General features: G+C 37.6%; 1 protein-coding gene across 2 annotated transcripts; it reads left to right on the top strand.

Moving 5' to 3' along the window:
- Positions 1-24,803, top strand: bpifcl (BPI fold containing family C, like). Of its 2 annotated transcripts, none has more exons than XM_060881278.1 (16): positions 1-120; positions 279-406; positions 2,103-2,214; positions 6,420-6,548; positions 7,709-7,861; positions 8,381-8,444; positions 8,538-8,595; positions 11,041-11,132; positions 11,480-11,656; positions 21,628-21,687; positions 22,243-22,410; positions 23,025-23,092; positions 23,201-23,243; positions 23,343-23,406; positions 23,501-23,577; positions 24,453-24,803. In XM_060881278.1, exons 1-16 carry the CDS (start codon positions 56-58, stop codon positions 24,516-24,518), a joined length of 1,524 nt encoding a protein of 507 aa, XP_060737261.1. In that variant the 5' UTR covers positions 1-55; the 3' UTR covers positions 24,519-24,803. The 2 variants fall into 2 exon arrangements, with proteins under 2 accessions (XP_060737261.1, XP_060737260.1); XM_060881277.1 differs by having other exon boundaries at positions 2-120; positions 276-406.
- The last annotated feature ends 437 nt before the right edge of the window (positions 24,804-25,240 follow it).

Genomic DNA, 25,240 nt, shown 5'->3' on the forward strand with positions numbered 1-25,240 from the left:
AAAAGGAGCTACCTTTGGTTTCAGTTCACTATCTATAGGGGAAGTAAGTAGAATAATGACTTATGAAACAAGTTTGTTGAGCATAAATATACACTTCTGTGGAAGCAACAGCTTTAGACGGTAGGTAACAATGTGTTTTTCAATATCAATTTAACAACTGGATAAAAGTTTAAAAGTTGTTTTTCTTTTATGTACCTGTGTGTGTTGTGTGCTATAGAAAAGGCACTTTTTTTTCTAATAGAAAATGTTTTTTGTTGCTCAAACTCTTCACTCAGCAGGTCTAGCAAATCAGTAATCAAGGCCAAGATGTGGTTGATTGCTACTTTCCTCCTATTGGGAATAACACAGACACATGCTGAATATCCTGCATTGCAAGCTGTTCTGACACAGAAGGGATTGCAAAAAGGTAAGATGTTTCACTTTCTAGAAAGAGGAGACAAAAAGAGAAACCACACCGAAACAAAAGGACCATGAATAATCTTATCTAGCAACCATATGTACTCAATTCTGTAATAGGATCATTTTTTATGTATTTTATTGGAACCTAATTTGTTTAGTAGCAACTGGATTTAAATTTAAATGTTTTAAATGGTTTTACATGGCTATTCAGTTGGACTCCTCCATTGCTATCTTCATATTTTTTTTTTCAATTTGATATATTTTACATATTTTAGCTAATTAGCAATCATATTTAATAAATCCTATTGCTCTTTTCAACATAACATTAAAGGTTATGACCGAATGTGGTCAAAATTTCTGTCAGAGTGGGTGTGCATGGAATTATAAAGAAACCCTACATGTGAAACTAAAGACTTACAGTTTGATGAAAGAACGTCTGATCACATTGTATGACATCAAAATTCACTGCTATAACACCGCTGACCATTACTGATAGAAAGGCATTAATAGAATGGATTCATCTGAGGCTTTTAGCATTACAGTATCCCTTCACTGGTACTAAGAGGCACAAACATGTTTATGACAAGTGAGCACAATGCTGACTTGGTTTGCCAGGCTTGGTGTAAAAGCATTTAAGTGTCCTGCGCAAAACCTCAATCCCACCGAACACCTTTCAGATGAATTGGAAGGCTGGGTGTACCCCAAAGCATCCTTACTTAACATCATAGCCTGATCTCACTAATGCTCCAGTGACTAAATGAGCACAAATCCCCAGTGTCAGGCTCTGAAATTATTTAACAACAGTAATTTGTGGACTAATTCTTGAATGGAATGTTCAAAAAGCACATATGAATGTGATGGTCAAGTGTCCACATACATTTGGCTGTATAAAGTATGACAGGATGCAAATGATGATAATTTGTGACTATGACTGTAATCACATTGCATAAAGCAGCTTTACACTAAGATTTTGGAATGATTTAGACACAATTTCACTCTTAGTGACCTTCTAGATAAATTATATTAATCAATTGTGTATCACAAAATGTGAGAGGACAAGCAATGAAACTTGAAAATTAGGCATGTGATTATATTTCCTCTTTCCTTACCCTACTTCCAAAGTATTTGTACTGCTCTTGATTTCACATCATTAACTTTTGAGTACATGTATAAATCTTTTTTCTTTTTTAAAAGAAAAAATACAGATTTTCAGTACTCTATTCTATGTATTGTTTTTGCAATATTTCGACTCTGGATTCTGTCCTGACAGTAGGTGGTAAATCCTGCTGTTGTTATGCCTTAGTTGGGTACTGATGCCTCCAGTCACATTTCTGTGAACAAAAAAATCACAGCAGTTCCTGTTGTCGCTCTGAATCAGGTTTACTCTCCGGTGAATATTTTTTTGACACAAGTACACAACACGAGAGATTGTTCATGAGCGAGTGAAGAGCCAGAATCCTCAGAACTCCCTCTGCTGTTCTAATATTGTAAATGTAGAGATAATGCTCTTTACAGAAACCATTATTTATACTTAAAAAAAAAGTCTTGTAGGGACAATATAATGAGTAGATTCACTACATTCACATTATATAGTGGCTTATTATGTAATAATTTATTGTACAGGGTATGAATGTATGTATGTACTGTGCATGTGTGTTTACATACAAAATTGTGTTATTTACTTTGTCTTTATATGTGTACAGTATCTCACTGGGTAACCGACTGGCTTCAGAATGAACTGAGTATAATTACACTTCCAGAGATCAAAGGGAGCTTCGATATTCTTTTCGGCTCCATCCAATACTCCCTGCATGAGTAAGTACCTAAACTAGTGTCAAACATAATATTTATAAAAAAACAAAACAAAAAAAAACAAACTAACAAACCAAAAGCAATCTGATAAGTAAAGCAGTTAAATAGATAAAACTATGAATCTGTGGGTTGATATTCCTCAAACTGGGGCTACATACAGTCAGAGCCAGGGCGTGTAAGCTTTTGAAGAGGACGATCTGTATAAATTGTTAGTATTTTAGAGATCTTTTATTATTATTATTATTATTATTATTATTATTATTATTATTATTATTATTATTATTTAGTACTCCGCCTCAACACCTTTTGTAGCTTTTAAAGGGCAGTTGCCTTCTTGAGAATTAGTGAATGTTTGTATCATTTGTAATAGTTGTATATGAGGACTTCAGTTGTCCTCACTGTTAAAAACGGGATCTCAACACCATATAACACCTGTTGGAATGGGTTAGGTTAGTCAGATATGCAGAAGATGCTGGAAAAGCAAATAATGTACAGGATCTGTTAGGATTATAAGATCTGTGGGCAGTTTAACTGCTCAGGACAAATAAGTGACTCATGAACAATTATCACAAAACATAACAGTGTTAAGGATTACAATGTTAAGAATTACATGTGTGTAATTTATTTTTTAAATGCTTATTTTGTGCATATTCAGTTATTATTGTGTCTTGTAGACTATACGTAAACAAGTGTTATGTAAAATAGCTTATTAAGAACATCATTATTTTGTTTAAATAAAAACTACATGCATTTTTTTATGATCCCGCTTATGTAAAATAATAAACAAATAAGTAAATACATAAATAAACAAATAAATAAATGAACAAACAAACAAACAAATAAATAAATAACGGATATTCTGCAAGGTGTTTGTATCACTTCAACTGTAAAGTATTTTACTATTAGTTTTAGTATAGTTGCTGCATGATTTTCAGAAGTTTCGTGAGTAATATGCTTTATGAATAATTTTAATAGTAATTTTAATTACTATTTAGTTACTATTTAAAATAGTAACAAGTCTTGCTGTCCCAATATTTAAGTTCTACACACCAATCTACTACTTAAACTATGCATATGACTGTGCATTATGTGTAGTTGCAAATGAAAGGGCACACATTTACCACAATAGAAAAAACTGTGGTACAATTTTTTTTTTTTTTTACATATTTTTTATAACTGGTTTATTTTGTTACAGCATGTTCAATGGTGACTCCCCCTGTCCACCAGATGGAGCCATCTCCTGAGTATTTAATAATCCCTGGTTCAAGTTCACTTCCAAGGTTTTGAACATAAATACAGTGTGATCAGTATCGTCTATGTGAAGGATTGTTATTTGCTACTTTCTGACCATGCAGCCTGCTTTCTGACAACCCACTTTTCCCACAGTTTTGGATTATTTCCAAATCTCCAACTTTCTCAAATGGATTTCACACCGCCAGCCTCTGAGCATTGCTCACAGAATACTTTGCGTGCAGGAAATCCAGTGGAAATTGCCCAAATAGAGACACTCAGCCTACAGCAGGAAGAAATGATATTGGTCTTTCATGAACAATTGATCGCTCTCCAAACCACTAACTTCATCCTCATGCAAGCCTTTCACAGCACACACAGCACCAGGACCATGAAATGGGGATCCATTAAAGGTTTGATGGTACAGCAGATTGCAGCTGTGGTTACCTGAGACAGTGAGACGTTATCTTTTCCGACCAGCCTGAGGCCTACCATGAGGACAAAATGTGTGTTCATGATATCCCTGCTTTAGGACAGCAACCACCAGGTTTATAGCTCCTACAATTACTTTTCTAATCTGATTCACAAGGTCTTCAAATATCCAGCAGGGGTTCGGGATGTATGCACTCAACTGCTGCAGTGAAATTCAGCAATTTGGCTGCCCATAGTAGCCAGAATGATAACACACTCCCAGACATTTCTGAGATGGTATAAACCCACCACTCCAGGCCAGCAGCAATCAATCTGGATAATCTAATCAGGTCACAGCATCAACCTCCCTGAACCAATGCAGCTGGCTAAAAATGATTGCCAGAGACACAGCAATTCTCAGGCTCCGGCTCTGCTTCTACTGTGGCCAGGCTGGTCAATGATGCTCCTCATACCTAGAGAAACACCAACCACCAAGGGAAACCTGAGTCCTTGTCTTCAAAGTATTGCCTGCTTGACATATTTGCAAACCGCACCTTGCAGCTCTAGTTGACTTGGGCTCCATCATCAACATGATCTCTAAACAGCTGGTTAAGACCTCTATCTGCCCATCTCACCATGCATCACCTCTCTGTGGATCACTGCCATGGACAGCCAACCCATCAGCATCAGGTACATAACTCAAATACCATACCTCTCAGTTCTCAGTCTAAAAATCAGTTTGTTCCACACAGAGGAAATTCTATAATATGTAATCTCCTCTCCCTCAAACCCCATTATCTTTGGATTCCCCAAGTTTCCTTGCAGCAGAAAGAGTTAAACCACTGGTATTGCCTCAAGGACTGTTTACAGAAAAACCTCCTATGCTATACCACATCTGTGGAAAGACCCAAAGTTCAAGAGACTATGCATGTTCCCATGGAAAATAAGGATCAAAATAAAGTTTTAACAATGAGTGAGCTACCCAGCATCCCTCACATCAGCCAAGGGAATGCCACAAAGAACTCCTTCCAGACACATCCCAACCTCCTTCCGACCCAAGCTCATCCAGTGGGTGCACACTTCCTACACCTCAGGACACCAGAGCATCCAAAACTCCCCTACCCACTCGTCTATGGGCCTCATGCAATTCCAATGCATGTTGGGTTTCCAATCTCCATTGTTCCCATGGGAGGGGAAAAAAGATGTGCTGGCAGTTGCTGAATGGTTTCTAGGTTGTAGTGCAGAATGGCAGAGAGCTCACATATGATTACAGAGAACCATTCACCACCAAAGGCTCCAGGTAGACCACCAAAGATGCTCCCACCCTTAGTACCAACCAGGCCAATTGATATGGCTCTCCAGCTGGAATCTGCATCTAGGGGGCTCTGTAACGGCTTCAATGGTGAATCCCATAATCTGCAAGAGGGAGCCATCTCCAGAGTATTGAGCACTTCCTGGTTCAGGCTTACTTCTGGGGTTTAGAACAATTATACGTGTACATCAGCGGTGTCCAATCTTATCCACAAAAGGACAGTGTGGGTGCAGGTTTTCAGTCCAACCAAGCAGAAGCCACACCTGATTCCACCTGTTTAATCAGTTGTTCTTGGCTTTTAGTATACTCTGGTGTGGCTTCTGCTTGGTTGGAATGAAAACCTGCACCCACACCGGCCATTTCCCATGGTAGCATCAACCATGGGAAAGTATTGTTAGTTGCTACTATGTACCATGCCTTGTTACTCCCTTGCTTTTTTGTTTGCCTGTGCTAAACAATTGTTTATTTATTTTTGACTTACTTGATTTTAGATTTGTTTTTGGACTGTTTACTCTGTGTACCTGAAACACTTTGCCCACGGTTTTATTTTATTTGTATTAGTGTTTTCATGAAACTTCTGAAATGGATTTCACACTGTCAGCCTCTGAGCAATTCTCACATATACAAATTAGCTGTATTTTATTATTGCCTTGATGGAACGTGATTTTTGATGCTTTTTGTACAAGATCAAACAAGGACATAGCAATACACAAAACTGCTCAGTACTGTCTGGTGGGAAAACAATGAACAATACCTTTTGAAGCTATGACACAACTGGGTTTAAATATACAAATAATTAAAGGACGAACTGAAAGAAGGTGAGACTAATCGTAAAATACAAGGTAGACAGACAATTGCAGGAAAAGGGTGGAAATAAGACATGAATCAAAACAAAAATGAAAAAAAAAAACACTTAACAACATGTAAGTGCAGGCCAACATGTGTTAGGTGCTGCTTATGTATGCTGAGGTCCCTTGCTCATAGTTCTCAACACAAGGGAGAAATACATAACACGATACATACACAATATTTTCTATATTGTTAATGTTTACAAATGCATTTGTGTGGTGTTTCTTTCTTTTCTAACATAACTTCTAAAGGCTTTTAGAGGAATCAAAATAATATTACTAATAATCAAATGATTTTCGTTTGAATAAACTTAGGAAATGTTCTAGATTGTTTTTGTTAATACTGCTTTAAAGTGTTGATACTCCAACTTGTTTCTAATTTTTGCCTCTCTGTTCAAACTCCTCAGCATGACCATTGTACGCTGCGATTTGCCAGAGCCCTCTGTATCCTTTTCAGAAGGAACAGGTATGTCTCTCAAAATGCAGGGACTCTCCCTCGCCATTACTGGTCGCTGGAACACTGACTTTGGCTTCATGTGAGTGGGGATTTCTCTGGGTTTATCATATTGTTACTGCTATATTTAAGATATTATATAACTATGAATATATATATATATATATATATATATATATATATATATATATATATATATATATATATATATATATATATATATATATATATACACAAACTGGCTGTGGATTGTATGATTTTTGGTTTGTGTGTTGAATTTGGTTTGGATTATATGTATTGCATGCAGGTGATCTTTCATTTTTAAGTTTCACCATTGTGAAATGTTTTGCAGCATAGTCATAAATGATAACTTACCATACCTAGGTGCAGCGTGTAATTTGATAAATACATAAACAAGCAAAAAACAAACAAACAAACAAACAAACAAATAAATAAATAACCATAAAGGGGCATTTAGAAATTCAAATTTCTAATGTTTTTTTAATCACATGCACAGCCTACAATTCCCAAACTGTCCTGACATTGACCTGAAAATGCTTCCGAATATTGTGGAAAGAAAGAAAAACACTTTGAGTCTTAGCATTCATGCAGATGTTACTTTGACACATTCAACCTACCTTAATGGCAAGGCCTTTCCCTAATGACATTGGCATCCTTATGCTACACTCCCTGCTACACTGCAAAAATTGTTCAGGAATCATTTGAGGAACATGACAAAGGTTCAAGTTGTCGAATCGGCCTCCAGTTTCCTCAGATCACAATCTGATAAAATATTTGTTGGATGTTTTGGACAAAAAAATCTGATCCATGGAAGACCCACCTCACAACTTAAAGGACTAAAAAGTTGCTAAAGTCACAGCACACCTTCAGAGATATTGTTGAGTCCATGCCTATTGTGGTCATACCTGTTTTGGTTTTAATGTTATGGCTAATTGGTGTATTGTACCAAATTAAAATTGGTTGAAGGACTTGTGTGCATATGTAAATGTAATACTTAAATTTATAGTTTATTAATCAGCATTTTCTTTTTCCTGGATATTTTTGCATAGTGATAAGAAAATTAATTTAATCAATTTTACTGTGAATACATAATGTAACAAAATAGGGGAAAATGGATGCGTCTTGATTGCATTGTATACATTGTTTACTATAATGCCATTCTAAAGTTTATAAAGTATAAGTTAATACATCAAAATTAGACTAATATGTGCTTTACTGCAGACATGATGGTGGTTGGTTCGAAATGGCTGTTTATACCATCAATCTCAACGCATTGTTGGAGTTTCAGGACACTGAAGAGCACCTTTCCATTTCTACTGTCATGTGTAACGCCGATGTAGCAGCTATTCAGTTAAATTTCCATGGTGGCGCAAGGTAAGTCTAAATCTATTTAATCGTATTTAATGTAATACCTGATAGGAATTATAAAACACACGTAAGCACACAAGAACGTATCAACAACCAGATTTAGTCCACCTTTTTCTTTTAAAATAACCCATACTCTTCTGGAAAGGCTTTTCACTAGATTTCAGAGCGTGGCTGTGTGGATTTGTGAATTTGCACAGCCAGCATTCCAGTTTAATCCAAAAGTGTTCAGTGGGCTTGAGGTCAAATCTCTATGATGGTTACTCAAGTTTCATTAAAGGGAAACTGTAACTCTCTAACATATAAAAACATTTCATACAATTGTGTGCTTCCAGCTTTTGGGCAACAGTTAGGGTGAAGACCTACAAATATTCGGCCATATAGTGTATGTTTTCCATGCACATATCTAATCCATCTGCTTGTACTGGGCATACTGCATACATGAGATATATGGTATATATACAAGGAATATAAAAATATATATGATATATAAAATTATTATTAATCTCAATCTATAATATTTTCTAGTTTTCTCTTCCAGAGATTTGTAGAAATGTTCAGAGGACAAGTTAAAAATATGGTGCAACAACGGGTAGGTACTGTAGGAAACTTTTGTTTTAAAGTCATAATTCTTTGTATTGTAAGCCAAGTATGATATGATGTTATATTGCTTCTCTTCATCCAGATATGTCCAGAATTTCAGAAAGGAATTGAAACTATTGACATGTCCCTGGCTGCATCTGGTAATTCAATGACTAACTGCTTACATTCTTTATAAAGCTATGTAGTTAATATTTAGTATTACTAAAGTAACGAGGTGTAATAGTGTACATGTTTGTTGAATCTGTAACCATATTGAATCTGTAACCATATGACAAACAAATCAAACATGAGTAACGAAAATATGACAGTCTATAGTCAAATGCCCGCCAGCAACTCAGTGGTTTGACAGGAACCTGAACCAGGAGTTCCTGTCACAAAACAAGACTGAAAACTAAATATCTAATGTGAACTCAAAAGAATCTGATTTAAATTTTTACAGAAAAAAGCATGCTGTTTTTGTTTGTTTGTTTTTCTTTCTTTTGTATTATTTATCCAGATTTAATTCAAGTTTATTTGTATAGCGCTTTTTACAATTGACATTGTCTCAAAGCAGCTTTACAGAACATAAACATAGAACAAAAGGTTATTATAAAGAATAATATAAAGATTAATATAATACAAAATTCAAGATTAATATTAATATTAATATTATTGTAATATTAATTTACAATTCAGGATTATTGTTACATTTGAACAGTTTATTATATCAATAATATATGGGTAACAGAAATAAGTAAAATCCAAAGTAATATCCTTGCACTGGATTACCAGTCTACTGGATGTGTGAACTTACTTTGCTTGACACACTTTACAAAAAATCAGAAGGTGTGTTTGAAAGAGCATGTTTCCTTCTGCTGTCATCCATCACACACAAGACTAAAACACCATGGCTTTTAGTGTACATGCAGAAACAATAGCATTGTTGAGCACACGCTAACCTGCCTTTGTACATATGGAGGATTATAAAATCCAAAACATCAGTATGGTTTCCAAGTTGAATTGTAAAATGTTTTGTGATTTCATGCATGCTGATGACAAGCTCTTTTCCTGGTTAATACTTTCCTCATGATTGTGCTTTCACACAAAAAAGTCACAGAAACAGGGATAGGCAAAAGTACTAAGACAGTTACAAAAAAAAACAAGAAACAGCAAAAGCATTGGGATAGGAAAACAGGCACAGCATTAATCCAATATATTAGACGAAAGCACAGTCCTAATGTGCAATGTTCAACAGGGCAAAACAGGAATATCAGAGCTTAACAGGAAAAGAAGTCAGGAAATATTAGGGAAACACTAATCTCAATAAGGGGGGCACGGTGGCTTAGTGGTTAGCACCTTTGCCTCACACCTCCAGGGTTGGGGGTTCGATTCCCGCCTCTGCCTTGTGTGTGTGGAGTTTGCATATTCTCCCCGTGCCTCGGGGGTTTCCTCCGGGTACTCCGGTTTCCTCCACCGGTCCAAAGACATGCATGGCATCTCTGAAAATTTGTCCGTAGTGTGTGATGGCGTGAGTGAATGAGAATGTGTGTGTGTGCCCTGCGATGGGTTGGCACTCCGTCCAGGGTGTATCCTGCCTTGATGCCCGATGATGCCTGAGATAGGCACAGGCTCCCCGTGACCCAAGGTAATTTGGATAAGCGGTAGAAAATGAGTGAGTGAGTGAGAGTAATCTCAATAAAAGGCCTACAGATTAAAGGAACAGAAAATATACCCAACAATAAGGAACTGAAACCAATATTTATATAAAGAGTGAGAAACAAACCTACATAATGGGAAACAGGTATACAGTTAAAAATATGGAAACTGTGAATATGGGAGTGCTGGTGGTTGCTGGAGCTGTTGTCCATGGCAGCCATGTTTTTCGGCCATGTGAAACGAAGAGGTGACACTATACAATGTGACAACAGACATATAATAATAATAATAATAATAATAATAATAATAATAATAATAATAATAATAATAATAATAATAATAATAATAAATAAATAAATAAATAAATAAATAAAATAAAAAAAAAACATATTTTGCAGGTTGAATTTCACATCCGGGGGGCACGGTGGCTTAGTGGTTAGCACGTTCGCCTCGCACCTCCAGGGTCGGGGTTCGATTCCCGCCTCCGCCTTGTGTGTGTGGAGTTTGCATGTTCTCCCCGTGCCTCGGGGGTTTCCTCCGGGTACTCCGGTTTCCTCCCCCGGTCCAAAGACATGCATGGTAGGTTGATTGGCGTCTCTGGAAAATTGTCCCTAGTGTGTGATTGCTTGAGTGAATGAGTGTGTGTGTGTGCCCTGCGATGGGTTGGCACTCCGTCCAGGGTGTATCCTGCCTTGATGCCCAATGACGCCTGAGATAGGCACAGGCTCCCCGTGACCCGAGGTAGTTCGGATAAGCGGTAGAAGATGAATGAATGAATGAATGAATTTCACATCCTGATTAACTGTCAGACTAAAACACACTGATTGTGTTTTGAACAGCAGCATCAAATTATTGCTGCCTGACAACATAATGTAATGGAAAAAATATATATTTTTGTTTACACAAAGATTTGATTTTTACAGCTCCTCTTATTATCTTTTATTTAACAGATGTGATTCAGTTTGATTCTTATGTATATTTGAATCTTTCGCTGACTGATTCGCCTGTTGTGTTTGACAATGGATTTGAATTACATTCAAAGGTATGATGAACATTTCATTTGCTAACACAATGTCACTTGCTTGCAAAACAGATTTGGTTACACAAAGTTTTCTGTCTGTGGATTATGATTGTATGTTCTGGATTTCTAGGAATATTAAATGGAAGAAGGCCTGAGTGTTAAAATCAGCTTGAAGGAACAATTAAAATGTCCTCCTAATTAAATGCACCAAGGTTTATTTAATTAAATGTAAATCATATACATTAACATTAATTCTTTATGAGTCACCCTTCAAACTGTAGGCTATTAACTGATATGCTGAATACACATTTCTTTTGTTTTACACTGACCATTTTGGGATTAATAATGTTTTTGTTTCTTTGTGACAGGGTGAATTTTACAGTGCTAAATCTCCTTCTGAGCCACCATTTTCTCCCCACTATTTTAAGCTGCCATGGCAAGCAGATTACATGTTGTCAGTGGGTATGTCTGATTTCTGCATTAACTCAGCAACATATGCCTATCTTAAATCTGGAGTACTGAGTATCAACATCACAGATGGCATGGTGAGAATATCTGAAAATCTGAACATCTGAAAAATCATCTGTTTCTTCTTCTTACTACTAAATTGTTTTCAAATTACAAAATAATAATGGTAATTAATTAATTAAAAGTCTAGACCATTGTATAACTTTTATGATATAAATCAATCAATCAAGTCAGAATAGTATGATTTAGGTGGAAAACAGAAAAAGAAAACAGTTACACTAGCCTGGTTGAACAAGTGTGCATACACCTCAACTAATAATACTAAAGTTAACACTAAAGTTACAACAGCAAGTAGTCTTTTTTGGTAAGAATCTTCTAACTAAGCTCATCTTGAAACAGTAGTTGTATTGCATTTAAAATCTGTCAGATTGCAAGGTGATCTCTTGTGCACTTCACTTTTCAAGTCTACAGATGTTGACTTAGATCGAGGCTCTGACCAAACCATTCCAAAATTTTGATATTCGTCTGTGTGTGCTTTAACTCTCTACATTTGAATATATTGTCTTCTGGTAAAGTAGGTTCCTGACTTTTGTATACTATCTGCTTAACTCACTTTGTTCTAGAGTAGCGTGATTTAGAATTTTGTTATATTCTATACCATTGTTGATTTTATAGTGTTGGTCTTTGTTGTTCTCTCAGCTGATTAATCAGGAGTAGTTTCAGTCTCCCTTAAGGTGTGAATTGTGGGCAGGGCTTACTCTATCTCACATTGTAACATAAGTGTCTAGTACTGTTTTGATATATTCTACTGTACCTTAATTCTCACTCTTGGTTGACTGCAAATATGTGCCTCAAACCCATCTCTGTACTCAATTCCTACTGTCGCAGAGGTCTCTTGTCCACAGAGCAGAGGTCACAATCCCAGTAACCTCATCGACCCTCCTCTGTTGTGTAAGTCTCAAACAGTGGTGGTAGGTGGTCTCTGGAATTGCCAGTCTGCTGTAAAGAAAGCTGATTTTATCTCTGCTTTAACTTCCCATTACTCCTTTGATTTTCTTGCACTAAAAGAAACCTGGATATCCCCACAGAACACTGCTACACCAGCTACTTTATCCTCTGCCTATGCTTTCTCTCACTCACCATGAGAAACAGGCAGGGGTAGTGGTACAGGTTTATTGTTGTCAAAGAAATGGTGCTTTACACCTCTACTTTTGTCTCAATTGAACAAGAGAGTTGCAACAATCGAAGAGAGCTAAGATCATCAGAGAGAAAGTGGAAGAAATCACAACTTGATGCAGATCTTGATTCTTACCGAACACTCCTGGCAAAGTTCTCCTCAGATGTGACTTCTGCCAAGATTTCCTTCTACAAAGAAAAGCTTGAAGCTTCCTCACATGACTCTTGGAAATTCCACAACATCATCTCTTCTCTGCTCAACCCCCTGGCTCTTCCTTCTTCATCCTCTCTGACTGCAGAAGACTTTGCTTCCAGGAGAAGATTGAGGAAATCTGCCGGACCTTCACTTCAGCCCCAACTGCACTTACATCTCAGAGTATGGATTCCCCTACACCATCGTTGTCGCTGCTGTCGTTGTAGCAGCAGAAGAGATTTTACAACTCATCCAGTCTTGCAATCCTACCAAGACCTTCTGCCCTTCATTACCACAATCATCAATAGATCCATAGCATCTGGTCAGGTACCAACTACTTTTAAGAGAGCAAGGGTTATTCCCATCCTAAAGAAACCTGCTCTGGATCCATCAGACATCAGTAACTACAGACCAGTATCACTTCTCTTGTTTCTTTCAAAAATTCTTGAACGCATTGTCTATAATCATCTATCTGTCCATCTCTCACAGAACAACCTCCAAGATCCCAACCAGTCTGGCTTTAAAGCAGCTCATTCCAAAGAGACAGCACTTCTGGATCTGCACTTCAGATCAGCCAAACTGTCATCCGTTCTTATCCTCCTTGACCTTTCAGCAGCGTTTGATACGGTCAACCACAAGATACTCTTGTCCACCCTCAGGAGTCTTGGGATTTGCGGATCACCTTGGGAATGGTTCACTTCCTACCTGGAAGGATGCTCATATCAGGTAACATGGAGGGGAGAGACATCTTCTCCACGCAGACTCTCCACTGGTGTCCCACAGGGCTCAGTACTTGGTCCTCTTATTTTCTCCCTGTATACTCACTCTCTTGGTGAAGTTATTTCCTCACATGGGTTCTCTTACCACTGCTATGCTGATGATACACAACTTATCTTCTTTTTCCCACCCTCAGATTCCACAGCTCTCTCAGCATGTCTGGCAGAAATATCATCATGGATGACTGCTCATCAGTTAATTCTCAATCCTAACAATACTGAACTGCTGTTCATCCCAGGTGATTCATCCCCAGGTCATGATCTTGCTATATCCTTGCACAATGATCTGATCTCCCCTTCAGCCACAGCTCGCAACCATGGGATAACCATGGACAATAAACTGCACTTTTCCTCTCATGTTGCTAATGTGACTCGCTCATGTCGGTTTCTTCTCTACAACATTAGAAGGATTAGACCATTTTTGACCACACAGGCTGCTCAGGTACTTGTTCAGTCTCTTGTCATTTCTAGACTGGATTACTGCAACGCACTGCTGGCAGGTCTACCTATGAACGCAATCCGTCCTCTGCAAATGATCCAAAATGCAGCTGCCTGGCTTGTTTTCAACCTGCCAAAGTTCTCGCATACCACCCCACTGCTGCGATCCCTCCACTGGCTTCCGGTAGCTGCAGGCATCAGATTCAAAACACTGATGCTGGCCTACAAAGCCAAAAATGGGCCAGCTCCCTCCTACCTCAAAGCCCTCATCACTCCTCTCTCTGCACCCCACATCCTCAATCCCACATCCTACCAGCACTGCTCGACTGGTTCCACCATCTCTCAGGGTAAGAGGCAAGTATACTACAAGACTCTTCTCTGTTCTGGCACCAAGGTAGTAGAATAAACTTCCCCTAGAGGTCTGGACAGCTAAGTCACTGGCTATTTTCAAACGGCGGTTGAAGACCTACTTATTCAGGAAACACTTCGATTAGCACTTCTTTCTTTATCTTTTGCATTAAAAAAAACAAAAAAAAAAACACAACCTTTAACACTTTTTCATTGTAACTTTGAACAAATGTTTTAAACTCATGGTATCATAAGTATGTAACCTAGTGAGCCAGCATTAATGTAGTCAATGTTAGAGATTTAAGCACGTCGCTCTGGATAAGGGCGTCTGCCAAATGCTGTAAATGGAAATGTCTGAAACCATTCCTGTCTTGATTTGGATTTCTGCTTTGCATCACTGTTGTGCTTGAAGGTGAAATTGATATTCAACTTTAGCTGTTTATCAGAAGCCTGAATGGTATTGAAGCTATGGATGATTCAGTGCAAGCTGAAAAGACTTAGCCACATAACATAATTCATGTTCTTTAGGAGATAATATGTGCTATATACCATGTTTTATAAAACATCTTTTAGAATTATGACCAAAAAAGGTCTGTCTTTGGCTCGTTATACCTTATAATATACCATTATACCTATAAGCTTGTCACATTGTTTGATGTTATATATATACTGAACAAAATTATAAATGCAACACTTTTGTTTTTGCCTCCATTTTTCATCAGCTGAACTCAAAGATCTAAGACTTTTCCCATGTACACAAAAGGCCTATTTCTTTCAAATATTGCTTACATATCTGTCTAAATCTGTATTAGTGAGCAGTTCTCCTTTGCCAAGATAATCCAGCCACCTCACAGGTGTGGCATATCAAGATGCTGATTGGACAGCATGATTATTGCACAGGTGTGCCTTACGATAGCCACAGTAAAAGGCCACTCTAAAATGTGCAGTTTTATCACACAGTACAATGCCACAGATGTCGCAAGTTTAGAAGGAGCATGCGATTGGCATGATGACTGTAGGAATGTCCACCAGAGCTGTTGCCCATGAATTGAATGTTCATTTCTCTACCATAAGCCGTCTCCAAAGGCGTTTCAGAGAATTTGGCAGAACATCCAACCGGCCTCACAACCGCAGACAACGTGTAACCACTCCAGCCCAGGACCTCCACATCCAGCATCTTCACCACCAAGATCATCTAAGACCAGCCACCCAGACAGCTGCTGCAACAATCGGTTTGTATAAACAAAGAAGTTTGTCATCGTAACCGACTTGAGTGGGCAAATGCTCACATTCGATGGTGTCTGGCACTTTGGAGAGGTGTTCTCTTCACGGATGAATCCTGGTTTTCTCTGTACAAGGCAGATGGCAGACAGCGTGTATGGTGTCATGTTGGTGAGTGTTTGCTGATATCAACATTGTGGATCGAGTGGCCCATTGTGGTGGTGGGGTTATGGTATGGGCAGGCATATGTTATGCACAACGAACACAGGTGCATTTTATTGATGGCATTTTGAATGTACAGAGATACCGTGACGAAATCCTGAGGGCCATTGTTGTGCCTCTCATCCACGACCATCACATCATGTTTGCAGCATGATAATGCACAGACCCATGTTGCAAAGATCTGTAAACAATTCCTGGAAGTGGAAAACATCCCAGTTCTTGCATGGCCAGCATACTCACTGGACATGTCACCCAATGAGCATGTTTGAGATACTCTGGTTTGCCGTATAAGACAGCATGTTCCAGTTCCTGCCAATATCCAGCAACTTTGCACAGCCATTGAAGAGGAATGGACCAACATTCCACAGGCCACAATCAACAACCTGATCAACTCTATGCGAAGGAGATGTGTTGTGTGGCAAGTGGACCACCCGGACCCCTTAATACTATAAAAATGCACATTTAAGAGTGGCTTTTTATTGTGGACAGCCTAAGGCACACCTGTGCAATAATCATGCTGTCTAATCAGCATCTTGATATGCCACACCTGTGAGGTGGATGGATTACACAGATTAGGCAGATTTGTGAACCATATTTGAGAGATGTACCTTTCTATGTACCTTTCGTGTACACAGAAACTTAGTCTTAGATCTTTTAGTTCAGCTCAATATATATTGTTCAATATATATATATATATATATATATATATATATATATATATATATATATATATATATATATATATTTAGAGAGAGAGAGAGAGAGAGAGAGAGAGAGAGAGAGAGAGAGTGAGTATCTGTGAGTACACTCCTCACATTTTTGTAAATATTTTATTACATCTTTTCATGTGACAACACTGAAGAAATTACATTTTAACACTGTAAATTTACTGTCCCCTCAAAATAACTCAACACACAGCGATTATTGTCTAAACCGCTGTCCACAAAAGTGATTACACCCCTAAGTGAAAATGTCCAAATTGGGTCCAAAGTGTCAATATTTTTTGTGGCCACCATTATTTTCCAGCACTGCCTTAACCTCTTGGGCAAGGAGTTCACCAGAGCATCACCAGCCACTGGAGTCCTCTTCCACTCCTTTATGATGACATCATGGAGCTGGTAGGGTTATGGTCTGGAGACATGCTTGGCCAGTCCATCACCTTTATGCTTAGCTTCTTTAGCAAGACAGTGGTAGTCTTGGTGTGTTTGGGGTTGTTATTATGTTGGAATACTGCCCTGCAGCCCAGTCTCCGAGGGGAGGGGATCATGCTCTGCTTCAGTATGTCACAGTACATGTTGGCATTCATGGATCTCTCAATGAACTGTAGCTCCCCAGTGCTGGCAGCACTCATGCAGCCCCAGACCATAACACTCGCACCACCATGCTTGACTGTAGGCAAGACACACTTGTCTTTGTACTTCTCACCTGGGTGCCACCACACACTTGACAGCAGCTGAACCCCACCCCTTCAACCTCTGCAGGAATGCTGGCAGCATTCATATGTCTATTTCCCAAACACAACCTCTGGTTATGACACTGACCACATGCACTCAACTTCTTTGGTCGACCATGGTGAGGCCTGTTCTGAGTGGAACCTGTCCTGTTAAACCGCTGTATGGTCTTAGCCACCGCACTGCAGCTCAGTTTCAGGGACTGGGCAATCTTCTTATAGCCTACGCCATCTTTATAAAGAGCAACTTTTCTTTTTTTCCAGAGCCTCTGAGAGTTCTTTGCCATGAGGTGCCATGTTAAACATCCAGTGACCAGTATGAGAGAGAGAGAGAGAGAGAGAGAGAGAGCAATAACACCAAATTTAACACACCTGCTCCCCATTCAGACCTGAGACCTTGTAACACTAATGAGTCACATGACACCACAGAGAGAAAATGGCAAATTGGGCCCAATTTGGACTCTCACTTTTAAGGCCAGCGGGTTAGACATTAATGACTGTGTGTTGAGTTATTTTGAGGGGACAGCAAATTTACACTGTTATACAAGCTGTACACTCACTACTTTACACTGTAGCAAAGTGTCATTTCTTAAGTGTTATCACATGAAAAGGTATAATAAAATATTTACAAAAATGTGAGGGTATATATATATCAGAGATGGGGGACTCAAGTCATATGACCTGACTCGAGTCAGACTTAAGTCTCAAATCTGAGACTTGAGACTTGCTTGACAAATATTAAAAAAGACTCGACTTGACTTTGACTTGACATTCATGACTTGAGACTTACTTGTACTTACTTGTGACTTGAGTTAAAAGACTCGAAATAACTTTTTTTTTGTTCTTTTTTTTAATCTGTTTTTGAACGCATGCAAGAGCGTAATATAACTACGTGATGCAGCAGGCAAGAGCAGTGGCAGAGCCAGAGGGGTCTCCCTGACATCTGATTGGCCACACCAGGTGCCATCCCGAATTTTTATTTGATAGCATTGTAAGTTTGATGCTGATCGACATCTCATTTCACCTATCAAAAGAAGTCTTCGTTTGACGTTTGGTTGCGGCGCGCACTAACTAATAAACCTTAACAGTCGTGACGAAACATGGAAGGCGCTGCAATAATTAACCAAAAATAAAGTTCCTGTACCGGGATTTTGTGATGGACAGGACTCCCTGCAGTTTTGGGCTGTGAACAGACACACCCTCCCCTCTTTGTTCAAGGTAGCGGTAAGAGTTATGGCCATCCCTGCATCAAGTGCACCTGCTGAGCGTGTATTCAGCCATGGTGGGGTGATGATGCGATCACATCGCTCACAATTGAGTGACAAAGTTCTATCAAATTTAATTTTTTGCAAGTGCAATGTAGTGTAAATGGTTGGTCACTGTTTCTGTGGAAATGTCAGCTGTTTTGCAATAGCACTTATAATTGGTCTTCAGTGTTAGGCTTTGAGTGTAATATATATATATCTAAATACATAAACCTAAATATAAAAATTGAAAACACAGTCATATTCTTGTCTCGCATGCACACGCACACACATTCAATTTAAAGGGATAGTTCACCCAAAAATAAAAATTCTTTCATCATTTTCTCACCCTCATGATGTTACAAACATTCCTCAAAATATCTACATGTGTGTTCATCAAAACAAAGAAATTTATACAGGTTTGTAACATCATGAGGGTGAGAAAATGATGACAGAATTTAAATTTTTCTGTCATCAATCATCTCTCTCTCTCTCTTTCTCTCTCTCTCCAATAGTTAATTCACTTCAAGGTTTGTGTGATTCAATAATTTACATTTTTTGATTGACGTGATTGATTGTTGTTGTTATTCTGTTGTTAAAAAGGAAGGATCTAATTTAAGGATGTGTTCATGTCCCATTAAAAGGGAATGCCTGTTCAAAAAATGCCATTTGGTTGCATAGAAACCATTGCACTTTTTTTATATATACTTTTCCATGGTCTTCTGCCATGTTTGAGGCATATTGAACTTTTCATGCTTTCATGGTGACTTATTTCAGCTACATTTACATCTTAGGCTTTGTAGTTTTGATTTTTATTCATTTTTAGATTTTTATTGTATTTACAACTCACCTGTATGTGGACACCTTTTAAAAATAAATGCATATAATCATTTTTTGTTGCAAATAAAACTCTCATAGTTTTAAATACTGTAAATACCATAAATACTGTAGATTTAACTTTGTTTAATATATACATTTAGTTAAATCATCAAACATCTGTATGACTTGCCAGTGACTTGCTTGACTCAAGCTACGACTTGACTTGACTTGCTTGACATAAAGCAGTGACTTGACTTGACACTCACAAAAATTGACTCGGACTTGCTTGAGACTTGAAGGTTAAGACTTGAGACTTACTTGTGACTTGCACATGTGTGACTTACTCCCACCTATGGAATATATACATATATGTGTATGTATATATATATATATATATATATATATATATATATATATATATATATATATATATATACAGGGAGTGCAGAATTATTAGGCAAATGAGTATTTTGACCACATCATCCTCTTTATGCATGTTGTCTTACTCCAAGCTGTATAGGCTCGAAAGCCTACAACCAATTAAGCATATTAGGTGATGTGCATCTCTGTAATGAGAAGGGGTGTGGTCTAATGACATCTACACCCTATATCAGGTGTGCATAATTATTAGGCAACTTCCTTTCCTTTGGCAAAATGGGTCAAAAGAAGGACTTGACAGGCTCCGAAAAGTCAAAAATAGTGAGATATCTTGCAGAGGGATGCAGCACTCTTAAAATTGCCAAGCTTCTGAAGCGTGATCATCGAACAATCAAGCGTTTCATTCAAAATAGTCAACAGGGTCGCAAGAAGCGTGTGGAAAAACCAAGGCGCAAAATAACTGCCCATGAACTGAGAAAAGTCAAGCGTGCAGCTGCCAAGATGCCACTTGCCACCAGTTTTGCCATATTTCAGAGCTGCAACATCACTGGAGTGCCCAAAAGCACAAGGTGTGCAATACTCAGAGACATGGCCAAGGTAAGAAAGGCTGAAAAACGACCACCACTGAACAAGACACACAAGCTGAAACGTCAAGACTGGGCCAAGAAATATCTGAAGACTGATTTTTCTAAGGTTTTATGGACTGATGAAATGAGAGTGAGTCTTGATGGGCCAGATGGATGGGCTCGTGGCTGGATCGGTAAAGGGCAGAGAGCTCCAGTCCGACTGAGACGCCAGCAAGGTGGAGGTGGAGTACTGGTTTGGGCTGGTATCATCAAAGATGAGCTTGTGGGGCCTTTTTGGGTTGAGGATGGGGTCAAGCTCAACTCCCAGTCCTACTGCCAGTTTCTGGAAGACACCTTCTTCAAACAGTGGTACAGGAAGAAGTCTGCATCCTTCAAGAAAAACATGATTTTCATGCAGGACAATGCTCCATCACACGCGTCCAAGTACTCCACAGCGTGGCTGGCAAGAGGGGGTCTAAAAGAAGAAAAACTAATGACATGGCCTCCTTGTTCACCAGATCTGAACCCCATAGAGACCCTGTGGTCCATCATCAAATATGAGATTTACAAGGAGGGAAAACAGTACACCTCTCTGAAGAGTGTCTGGGAGGCTGTGGTTGCTGCTGCACGCAATGTTGACGGTGAACAGATCAAAACACTGACAGAATCCATGGATGGCAGGCTTTTGAGTGTCCTTGCAAAGAAAGGTGGCTATATTGGTCACTGGTTTGTTTTTGTTTTGTTTTTGAATGTCAGAAATGTATATTAGTGAATGTTGAGATGTAATATTGGTTTCACTGGTGAAAATAAATAATTGAAATGGGTATATATTTGTTTTTTGTTAAGTTGCCTAATAATTATGCACAGTAATAGTCACCTGCACACACAGATATCCTCCTAAAATAGCTAAAACTACAAACAAACTAAAAACTACTTCCAAAAATATTCAGCTTTGCTATTAATGAGTTTTTTGGGTTCATTGAGAACATGGTTGTTGTTCAATAATAAAATTAATCCTCAAAAATACAACTTCCCTAATAATTCTGCACTCCCTGTATATATATATATATATATGGGCAAATGGAATAAATACAAATAGAGAAATGAATACAAAAATCACTTTGTTTCTGCTGTGTAACACCATATTGCACAGAGCTTTAATGAATTCTCAAAGCATCAATGCTAACAAGTATTTGATATAATTTCTTGTTCTAAAGATCCCCAAGACCTCGCCTATTCACCTGAACACAAGCCAGTTTGGATTCCTGATTCCTAAGGTTTGTATTGGGATACTGTATGTATATCTTATAATGACCCAGACTGACTGGATAATCAGAACCTCCAGGATTTTTTGTGTGATTGTTGTGGCCCTAAATGTTTTATTTTGCTGCAGGTTTACCTTGCTTGTTAGTTTTTTAATTTGCTTTGCAACTTTGCATTTTATTTGTGCTTTTTTGCCTTTTAACGATTTTAAGCGCATGATTCTTCTTTTACACTACTACCAGTGAAGACACGTGTAGTTGCTTTGTATAACTGTACCAGTTACTTTGTATACTGTAACTGTACTAATGTTTAATGCATGTTGGTGGAGTGATGGTTCTGTAAACTCTGGTAATTTTGGAAAATTGCAAGCTCCTCTGAATATCATACAGCTTGCTTGTTTGCAAAATTGCTAAATCCTGTGGGGACTTTATAACATTATGTAAACAGGGATTCATAGTTTATAATCAATTAATTTTCACCAACATGATCTTTAACTTTAGTCTTGCAATCACTTAATCTTTAACTTTGGTCTTGCAATCACTTAATGACCATTTCCTTTTTATTTGAAGCTCCCCAAGTTGTATCCAGACATGGAGATGGAAGTACTGCTGTATGCCAGTGATACCCCACTTATTTCCTTTAATCAAAAAGTGATCACTGTGAACTTGTCTGCTGCAGGCAAATTCAGTGCTATCAAGACACCCACTAATTTGATCCCCCTCTTCAGACTGGATATGGTGAGAGCTTACTTCTTTTATTCAACATTTCTGATAGACATTTCATCCATTTAATTCTACAGCATTGCTCATTGGTCATAAATCTCCTACTTCCCAATGCATAAATCAATCATAGTCATAATGTTGAGTGATCTAATGTTTACCTTGGCTTATGATGCCAGTGTCTTGTAATGAATCCAGAATGTGAATTAAATAATGAATAGTGGAAAGTATAAAATGTGTCTGTCATGAAATATAAAAGAAACAATGCCAATCCAAATAAATTCCAAATCTCCCTAGGGGAGTGTTTATCAGTCATAATCTTGAAGTACTCTTGCCATTGCAAACAAGAGTTTTGCCTCTTCTAAAATCACTATATTGAGTCATTTGCAAAGAAAACCCCAAGATTAATTTCTACAAAGAGTGATCTTTGACATTTTAAGACCATTGGAAAGACCATTTTAAAAGAACCATTTGTATAAATAGAAATGAACTTTTGAAACATTGAAATTCATTGAACAATTTCCCACACCTTAAGCACTAAAATAGCACAATAGATGTATGCAATGAGTGGGGATTACACCTGAATAACACTTACACTAATTGTCTACATAATCATATTTTCCATCTTCAAGCAATATTCTTTTAGTGCTAAAGTCTGCATCGACCAGCAGCTGCTGAAGGGTGTTTTGGAAATGAAAAAGTAAGTGTACAATTAAATGTTTTATTCATCCAAACTTTGTTTAACTGAAAACATAAAAACAAAGAATAACTTTTACATTCTACCTTTTAAATTTTTGAATGGCTGAAGTTTGACCATGCTGCTTGGATCGACAGAGATCGGCGAATTCGAAGTATGTTCTTAAGAACGTCTCAACAATTTGATTTCAAGCTTATAATTGCAACACTGTTACGATTACAATATATCTGATATCATTCTGACCATTTTTTAGATTGCACCATTTGAGAATTTGATGAAGAATGTAATGAGCAGCATTGTACTTCCAAAGCTGAATGGTGAGAAATTAATCGTTGTAACATTTATAATATTTACATATGGTATCTTTTAATTTCTCTAACAATAATATGAAACAACAATATAACATTTTAGCCCAGCTGAAGGAAGGCATTCCTTTGCCGAATGTGAAGGGATTCAGCTTGAATAATTCAGTGATGACCATTGAAAACGTAAGTATCACTGGTAAGATAGCTGTTTATTTATATTGAAAATAGGTGTAAATGGAGTCATTCTAGCAGTGCCTTTACATTGTATGTGCTAGATCTCTTTTCTCACATTCTCTGAAATTCATTAAATTCAAGATTTGCCATATTTAGACACTTGTCCCAGTTAATATGGATAATGTGATGAAGTATGAAGATCACAGAAAATAACACAAAAGCAAACAAACTGAAAAGTGTTCCAACTGCAATTCATGTGCACAGAAGTAAGCTATCACAAAAAGTATTTACATATGAGTTTTCACTGGTAGTAGTTTAAAAGAAGACTCTTGTGCTTGCATTTTTGCTAAATCATTTTGCACCGTAAATTTTGACTAAAGTAAAATCAAGCAGTTACAGCTGCAGCAATCACAAACAGATTTTTTATATGTTTTGCTGGAAAGTCAGAGTGTTCCTGTCAAATTTATATACCTTGTGTTCAGATAATTCCACAAGTGTAAAAAAAAAAATGCATGGAAAAAATGCATTCAGCATAAATGTGTTGGAAATCTAGCAAAAACGTTTAGGTGACAAGATGTGTATGTATCACAATCTAAAACTGAGTACCTCCTGTTGATCTGCTGATTACAGTAAAAACCACGACAGTCAATCACACCAATGGCCATTTTCATTTATTTAAAATATATAACTTTACGTGTATATAGGTTTTTTTTTAGACATGGAGACTTTCAGTGAAGAGAGATATTAAATACTGTAGGAATGTGTTTGGAAGTAACTGCACATGTACAGGGTGTGTGATGTGTCTGTGCACATTAGTTGTATTTAGAATGATACTGTGTTTTAATGTCTTTTCAATGATACATGTTTATATTTTTTCTACCCAGGGATTTTTGTTTCTTGCAGCAGACATCAATAGTCCCTTCCAGTACCTGAAATCAGGCAAACTGTAACAACTGGACATATCTACATAATGAGAAATAATCACCATCATGACGATAAATATTTGTGTGTCTGTCATTACTGTTGCAGACAGATTTCATTAATCATTTGTAAAATAAAAATACACTGTCAAGTAATCATTTACTGTATTTTGCTGTATTGTAGTGTTGATTCTAGAACAGATATTATCTGATTATCTTATCCATCAAATCAGCCTGTTTATTCTTCAGTGTATTTTTTATGTTTATGGACTGTTCAGACACAAGCTAGCCATAAATTGTTCTATTAGTTTTCAATTGGTTCTTTGTCCTTTCCATTATTCATTTTTATAAGGTATTTTCTGTATGATAGAGCAAGGGTTCTTGATTATTGCCTTTCTATTGTCTATTTCTAAAGGGTGGCATAGATGTCCAAATGAATTGTCACTTGCTTGCAACTCAGATTTCCACAGAAATAAAATACATGAATAACATTAAAACGGAAATCACCTTTTTTCTGCTGCAGTGAAATGTGGATAAAATATAAATAGGCACATGCACTATAAACAGTAAGGCAGGGCTTAAGTCAATTCTCCTTAAGGAAAATGTGGCTGAAAGGATTTTAATACATCTCCCTAAAAGACTAATTTTTGGCATCAAGAGGTTCTGCAGCAAACCAAAAGAAATTTATGATCTGTTGTTTTCACTCCTGCAGCCTTTAAGCCCTGCAGTACCCTAATTTTGACCCTACTGAC

This window comes from Tachysurus vachellii, chromosome 11, assembly GCF_030014155.1.
Source record: "Tachysurus vachellii isolate PV-2020 chromosome 11, HZAU_Pvac_v1, whole genome shotgun sequence".
Taxonomy (NCBI): Eukaryota; Metazoa; Chordata; class Actinopteri; order Siluriformes; family Bagridae; genus Tachysurus; species Tachysurus vachellii.

What these genes read in the sequence shown, in the direction of transcription:
- bpifcl (XM_060881277.1), top strand. Translation starts at nt 56, where the DNA reads ATGACTTATGAAACAAGTTTGTTGAGCATAAATATACACTTCTGTGGA. An exon ending in AATTTCCATGGTGGCGCAAG is followed by an intron (nt 7,862 to 8,380) that starts GTAAGTCTAAAT and finishes AATATTTTCTAG; the next exon opens with TTTTCTCTTCCAGAGATTTG. An exon ending in CATGTCCCTGGCTGCATCTG is followed by an intron (nt 8,596 to 11,040) that starts GTAATTCAATGA and finishes TTTATTTAACAG; the next exon opens with ATGTGATTCAGTTTGATTCT.